At 48.4% G+C, this 7,781-nt stretch overlaps 1 protein-coding gene across 1 annotated transcript; it reads left to right on the top strand.

Annotated features, from left to right (window-relative positions):
• The first annotated feature begins 265 nt into the window (after positions 1-265).
• On the top strand, positions 266-1,482 carry LOC147088058 (putative G protein-coupled receptor 139). The gene is made up of 2 exons (XM_085977788.1): positions 266-346; positions 581-1,482. The coding sequence occupies exon 2, from the start codon at positions 658-660 to the stop codon at positions 1,480-1,482; it is 825 nt and encodes a 274-aa protein (XP_085833914.1). The 5' UTR covers positions 266-346; positions 581-657.
• Positions 1,483-7,781: the final 6,299 nt, after the last annotated feature.

The following is a 7,781-nucleotide window of genomic DNA, read 5'->3' as shown; positions in this document are numbered from 1 at the left end:
TCTGACAGCCCAGTGTTCTTTATAACTGCAGTGAAATTCTATTTATTATCTTATCATCGTCATATTACACCCTTACATTTCAAATCCAATTGCCTGTAATTATTACATGCCGAGTTTGTAGTTTCTGTGTTTTGCTGTTGCATTTATTTTGAGTTCTCAATATAATGGATATTCTAACCAGGAGCAGGAATCCAAGCGGGATTTCCCCCTCCCTAACACAGGGGCACAGAAGCGAATTGCACCGCTATAAATCCTGACTGATCCCAGGACAAGAAGTCTTCTGGAGAGGTTCTGGTCCTTTGTGTCCCTGGTACCTCGGGCGATGCTCTTTTCTGCTGGGCTAAAGGTTGGTCTTTCATTTAATCTCTCATTGATCAAACATCCGTTACATTCATGTTGTATTTATCCGCATTTCATGTATTGATTCCACAATACATTCCCGATTATTCTTACAATGAACCCTGTATTCAGCTCCACAGGTAATAGAATTAGATTATCATTGAATGGCGCTAGTGAGTTGCAGATTTCATCCCGAATTCCAGCCTGATGTATAATTTCTGTTTACTTCCCTTTCTCACAGTGAACGTAGTGACGATTGTGATCCTGAGTCGGGGAAACTGCGGTCTCTCCAAATGTGTCACTCGCTACCTGGTTGCCATGGCAGCGGCGGATCTACTGGTCGTTATCTTCGATCTAATATTGAGGCAGATTCCCATTGTTTATAGGGAACAGTTTCTTTTCATGCAGTCTCTTCCCATGTGTAATATCCACGCCGTCCTGCTGTTCGCAGCCACAGATTGTTCTGTCTGGTTCACCGTCACTTTCACCTTTGATCGATTTGTGGCCATTTGTCATCAGAAGCTGAAAATTAAATATTGCACCGAGAAAACGGCGGCTGTGGTTCTGGGAACAGTGACTGTGCTGAGCGGTTTAAAGAACATTATGTGGTATTTTATGCTGCAAGATTGGTATGTGCTTATGAACGCCCCCTGGTTTTGTGCTGTCAGAAGCAACGTTTTGTTTTCACGGGTCTGGACAGCAATTGCGCTGCTTCATTATATTCTCACCCCGGGGGTCCCATTTGTGGTGATTCTGCTGCTCAATGCTGTCACCATCAGACACATTTTAGTGTCCAGCAGAGCCCGCAGGAGACTCCGGGGTCCCAGCAGCGGGGTTAGACCCAGAGACCCAGAGATGGAGAGCCGCAGGAAATCCATAATTATCCTGCTTATTATCTCGGGCAATTTCATCCTGTTATGGGTAGTATTTACCGTGATATCGATATTGATGCGACTCTGGTTTGCAGGGCCTGTGACTGTAAATTTTGCTCAACGGGTAATGGGAATTGGATTCATGATGCAGCTGCTGAGTTGCTGCACAAACACTGGGACTTATGCACTGACCCAGACTAAGTTCAGAGTTCAGTTGAAGAATATGGTGAAATATCCCTTTACTTTGATTGTAAAATTCATTAAAGGGTGAAAAGAAGTGGGGACTTTGCTGCCTGAGAGCTCACTGGGTAAGATATTTTGGTGAGCCGCTCGCCCCCGGGCCACGGGGCCGGTGATCGGGGATATTCACACACTCACTCATACAATGTCTACATTGGGCTTCCTGGGCGTGATATTGTGATGTGACGCTCGCCCCCGGGCCGTCCGCGGGGCCGGTGATCGGTGACAATCACACAACACTCACACACTGTCTACAGGTTGACCCTGAGCCTGATATTGTGGTGAGCCGCTCTCCCCCGGGCCGCCCGCGGGGCCAGTGATGGGGATATTAACATACTCACTCACACACTGTCTACACTCGGTTCACTTTGAAGGCCGCAGCCAACTGTCAGGCCACTCTGGAAAGGCACCAGTGCACTAGACAATGATGGCTTCCCCATGTGTGCCACCTAAAGCAGCGCAAAATCTCGCCCACATTAAGCTACCTCTGCACTGTTCGATCAAACACCTGCACGGGAGGTACAGAACGGGTTAGATACAGAAACATAGAAACATAGAAGATAGGAGCAGGAGTAGGCCATTCGGCCCCTCAAGCCTGCTCCGCCATTAAATGAGATCATGGCTGATCATCCAAATTCAGTACCCTGTCTCTGCTTTCTCCCCATTTCCCTAGATCCCTTTTTGCCTTAAAAAATATATCTAACTCCTTCTTGTGTATATTTCAAAAAGGGCCTCAGCTGCGTTCTGTGGTAGGGAATTCCACTGGTTCACCACTCTCTGGGTGAAAAAATACCTCATCCCTGTCGGAAATGGCTTATCCCTTATCCTTAGACTGTGACCCCTGGTTCTGGACTGCCGGGGACATACTTCCTGCATCTAGTCTGCCTAGTCCTGTTAGAATTTTATAAGCTTAAATGAGATCCCCTCTCATTCTTCTAAACTCTAGCGAACATAAGCCCAATCGACCCAATCTCTCATCATACATCATTCCTGCCATCCCAGGTATCAGTCTGGTGAATCTTCGCTGCACTCCCTCCATGGCAAGAACATCCTACCTCAGATAAGGAGCCAAAACTGCACATAATATTCAAGATGTGGTCACACCAATGCCCTGTACAACTGCAGCAAGACATCCTTGTTCCTGTACTCGAATCCTCTCGCTAAGTAGCCCAAGATAACATTTGCCTTCTTAAATACCTGCTGCTTCTGCTTGCTTACCTTCAGCGACTGGTGCACAAGGACACCCAGGTCTCGTCGCACTTCCCGTTTTCCCAATCTATTGCATTTCAGATAATAACCTGCCTTCCTGTTTTTGCCATCAAAGTAGATAACCTCACATTTATCCACATTATACTTCATCTGCCATGCATCTGCCCAATCGCCGAACCTGTCCAATTCATACTGGAGATTCTCTGCACCCTCCTCACAGCACACACGGTCACCCAGCTTTGTGTTGTCTGCAAAATTGGAGATATTACATCTAGTTCTCTCGTCTAGATTATTAATATATATTGTGAATAGCTGGGGTCCTAGCATCGATCCATGTGATACTCTACTAGTCACTGCCTGCCACTTCGAAAAAGGCCCGTTTATTCCAACTCTTTCCTTCCTGTCTGCCAACCAGTCCTCTATCCAAGTCAGCACCTTACCCACAAATCCCATGGGCTTTAATGTTGCACGCTAAACTCTTATGCGGGACCTTAACAAAAGCTTTCTGAAAGTCCAAATACACCACATCCACTGATTCTCCCTTATATATTCTACCAGTTACATCCTCCAAAAATTCCAGTAGTTCAGTCAAGCACGATGTACATTTTGTAAATCCATGTTAACTTTGTCCGTTCTTGTCACTGTTTTCCAAGTGCTCTGCTGTTGTACCGTTTATAATGGACTCTAGCATTTCCCCACTACTGATGTCAGACTTAACGGTCTATAATTCCCGGTTTTCTCTCGACCAACTTTTTAAAATAGTGTTTAAATTAGCTACACTCCAATCCATGGGAACTGTGCCAGAGTCGATAGAATTTTGCAAGTTGACTAGCAATGCATCTAATATTTCTAGGGCCACTTCCTGAAGTACACTAGGATGTAACTTATCAGGCCCTGGTGATTTATCGGCCTGCAGTCAAGTCAATTTCCATAACACAAGTACTGATTTCATTCAATTCCTCCCTCTCATTAGATGCTATGTCCCTGACATTTCTGGGAGGTTATTTGTGTCCTTCATTGCGAAGACAGAACTGAAGTATGTATTTAATTGGGCTTCCATTTCTTTGTTCCCCATTATAAATTCCCCTGATTCTGACTGCAAGGGACCTACGCTTGACTTCAATAATATTTTTCTCTTTACATATCTGTAGAAGCTTTTACAATCAGTTTCTATGTTCACTGCAAGCTTACTCTCATATTCTATTTTCCCCCTCTTAATTAATCCCTTACTCCTCCTTTGCTGAATCATAAACTGTGTAGGGGGTGCTGGTAGGTTTGGTGCATGCGGCCAGTCAGTTATGCCCCTGGCTGTTTGTGAGTGGTTTGAATCGCTCCCACGCCCCTGGGTTCTACACACTGGACCTAGGTACAGGCGGCGATACAGAAAAGACTCGAGTAGACAGGTGGTTTGGATGGAGGCAAAAACCAAGGTTTTATTGAAATAGAAATTAACACAATCTTATGAGAAGTTACTAATGTAACATTACAGGCAAATACAAATAAGTATACTTATCCAGGGAAGGGGAACGCATGGCACATCGAGGGAAAACAACTATCTTAACAATCCCCTTATCCTTATCCCACCCCCGATACCTAACTAGATTATATATGATGGGGCCAGAATTCATGCTCACCAATCAAAGATCTGCTGAATTCAAAACAGCGGTGGGGATTGGGGTTCGCTCTTTGCGCTCTCTGGAGCCTGCCATCATCACGTGGTCTCGGGGCGCTGCAAGGGCGTCGTCCAGGTACGAGTACCCCAAAGTTAATGTCTCTGTTTGGGTACTTTCCCTTGCAGTGATGATAGTTCTTCATCGGTCAGCAGTTCGACTTTGCATGAAGATTGTTACAGGTCAGCTGGATTGAAGGCCCGATTATTCGAAACTTTTCTTCAATCATCTTCCCATCCGTCATCCCAATTCGACACGCCTCCTCACCTCATCGCCTCCAGCCTGGCCTGGCCTGGTTGGTCCGTGTCCGCCTGGTGCAATGCCGAGCGTTCCTGATGGAATGGGGAAAGGCACGGGCAGAGGCCAGGGGGTAAGCGAGGGACAGGGGAAGAGCAGCAGCCACGAGGGCGGGGAGGGGAGAGCCAGAGACAAGACAGAAGAGAGGAGAGTGAGATTGCTACCCGGGGCCTTCAGTTATACTCCTTCGGATGGCCCTTATCTGAGCACCAAATCAGGATAGTTCTTTGTCCCAATCTTGGCGGGCTATTTTATATAATGGTAGCAATCTAAACTAAATGTTTTTCTATGGCCTGTAATTGCATCTACTGGCCTGGTTATCGATTTGTTTTTTTATTAATACATCTTCATGGCCCTGTTCAGCCTCGATGGCTTCCTTAACCTTTTCCCGATTATTTATGCAAACTGCTTGATGGCCTTAAGTATAGGCCTAACGGGTTTTAATCTGTCTCCGATTTGGCTTAATACATATTCAAAGTCCTGTCTGCTTTGCAAAATACAAAAGTCTCTCTTCACAGAAACTGCAGCTTTGGTTTCGATTTCTCCACAAGCTGCTTGAGCCACAGAGTCCAAGCTTTTAAAATCTTACAGGCATTCGGCCACGAGGCGCGGAGGCCATCTTTGGGTATCCTTTTTTATAAAATTCCACGCAGGTCCATTTTATGAATAATAACCTTTGGGGAAATGTAGAAATTATGCGAATCTTACATCTCTCTTCATATTCTGTCTCTCTCCCTCTCTCTCCCTCTTTCTCCACAGTCTGTCTATCAGCCTCTCTCGCCAAAGTCGGTCTCCCTCCCTCACTCTCCACAGTCTGTCTCACCCCCTCTGCATCCACAGGCTATTTCCCTCCCTCTCTCCACAGTTTGCCGCTCTCCCTCTCGCTCCACAGTCTGTCTCTCTCCTTCTACCTCGCTCTGTCTCCACACTCTGTTTCGTTCCCTCTGTCTCCACAGTCTGTCTCTCTCCCTCCATCTCAACAACCTGTCTCTCCCTCTCTCTTCAAAGTCTGGCTCTCTCATCCTCTCTCCACAGTCTGTCTCTATCCCTCTGTCTCCACAGTCTATCTCTCTCCGCCTCTCTCCACAGTCTGTCTCACTCCCACTGTCTCTCCCCCGCACCCTCCACTATCTGTCTCGTTCCCTCTGTCTCTAGTCTGTCTCTCTCCCTCCGTCTCAACAATCTGTCTCTCCCTCTCTCTTCAAAGTCTGTCTCTCTCCCTCTCTCTCCACAGTCTGTCTCTCTCCCTATGTCTCCACAGTCTGTTTCTCTCCCTCGCTCTCCACAATCTGTCTCTCTCCCTCTCTCTCCACAGTCTGCCTCTATCCCTCTCTCTCCACAGTCTATCTCTCTCCCTCGCTCTCCACAGATTTCCTCTCTCCCATCCCCTCTGCAGTCTGTCTCTCTCCCTCTCACTGCACAGCCTATCTCTCGCCCACTCTCCACAGTCTGTCTCACTTCCTCACTCTCTACAGTATGTCAATCTCCCTCTTTCTCCACAGTCTGTCTCTCTCCCTCCAATTTCACAGTGTCTCTCTCTCCCTCTCTCTCACCACAGTCTGTCTCTCCCCCTCTGTCTCCACAGTATATCTTTCTCCCTGTCTCTCCACAGTCTGTCTCTCTCCCGCACTCTCCCCAGTCTGTCTCTCTCCCTCTCTCTCCACAGTCTGTCTCTCTCCCTATGTCCCAACAGCCTGTTTCTCTCCCTCGCTCTCCACAATCTGTCTCTCTCCCTCTCTCTCCACAGTCTGCCTCTATCCCTCTCTCTCCATAGTCTGTCTCTCTCCGCCTCTCTCCACAGTCTGTCTCACTCCCTCTGTCTCTCTCCCGCACCCTCCACTATCTGTTTCGCTCCCTCTGTCTCAAAAGTCTGCCTCTTTCCCTCTCTATCCACAGTCTGTCTCTGTCCCCCTCTCTCCACAGTATGTCTCTCTCCCTCTCTCTCCACTTTATGTCTCTCTCCCTCTCTAGCCACAGTGTATCTCTCTCCCTCTCTCTCCACAGTCTATCTCTCTCCCTCTCTCTCCACAGTCTGTCTCTCTCCCTCTCTCTCCACAGTCTTTCTCTCTCCCTCTCTCTCCACAATCTGCCTCGCTTCCACTCTCTCAACAGTCTGCCTCTATCCCACACTCTCCACAGTGTGTCTCTCGCCCAGACACACCACAGGCTCTCTCTCTCCATCACTCCACAGTCTGTCTTCCTCCCTCTCTCTCCACAGGCTGTCTCGCTCCCTACTGCCCACAGTCTGCCTCTCTCCCTCTCTCTCCACAGTCTATCTCTATTCAACACTCTGCACAGTTTGTCTCATTCCCTCTCGCTCCACAGGCTTTCTCTCCACCTCTGCCTCCTCAGCCTGTCACTCTCCCTCTGCTTCCACAGTCTGTGTCTCTAAACTCTCTCCACAGTCTGTCTCTCTCCGGCTTTCTTCACAGACTGCCTCTCTCCTTCTCTCTCCTGTCTGTCTCTCTCCCTCTCTATCCAGTGTCTTCCACTCTCAGTCTGTATCCACCGTCTGTCTCTCTCACACTCCCTAACCGTCTATCTCTCTCCCTCTCCCTGCACAGTCTGTCTCACACACTCTGTCTCCATAGTCTGTCTGTCTAACGCTCTCTCCACAGCCTGTCTCTCTCCCACTCACTTTGCAGTCTGTCACTCTCTGCCATGTCTCCACAGTCTGGCTCACTCCCTCACACCCCACAGTCTGTCCCCTTCCCTCTCTCTCCAAAATCTGTCTCTTTCCCTCTCTCTCCACAGTCTGTCTCTCTCCCTCTCTCGCCACATGCTATCCCTCTTTCCCTCTCTCCACAGACTGTCTCTCCCACTCTGCCTCCTCAGTCTGTGTCTCTCCCTCTGTCTCCACAGCCTGCCTCTCTCCCTCTCTCTCCGCAGTCTATCTCTCTCACTCTCTCTCCTCAGACTGTCTCTCTCCCTCTGTCTCCACAATCTGTCTCTCTCCCTCTCACACCAGAGTCTGCCTCTCTCCTTTTCTCTCTAGAGTCTGTTTCTCTCCCGCACTCTCCACCGTCTGTCTCTCTCCCTATCTCTCCACAGTCTGCCCCCTCCCTCTCTCTCCGCAGTCTGTCTCTCTCCCGCAGTCTCTACAGTCTGTCTCTCTCCCTCTCTCTCCACAGTCTGTCTCTCTTCCGATCTCTCC

This window comes from Somniosus microcephalus, unplaced genomic scaffold, assembly GCF_052327205.1.
Source record: "Somniosus microcephalus isolate GS21.2 unplaced genomic scaffold, FLI_Smic_1.0 unresolved_chr5, whole genome shotgun sequence".
In the NCBI taxonomy this organism is placed as follows: Eukaryota; Metazoa; Chordata; class Chondrichthyes; order Squaliformes; family Somniosidae; genus Somniosus; species Somniosus microcephalus.
Note: the sequence above shows the minus strand (reverse complement) of the source record. Positions and strands in the feature narration are given on the sequence as shown.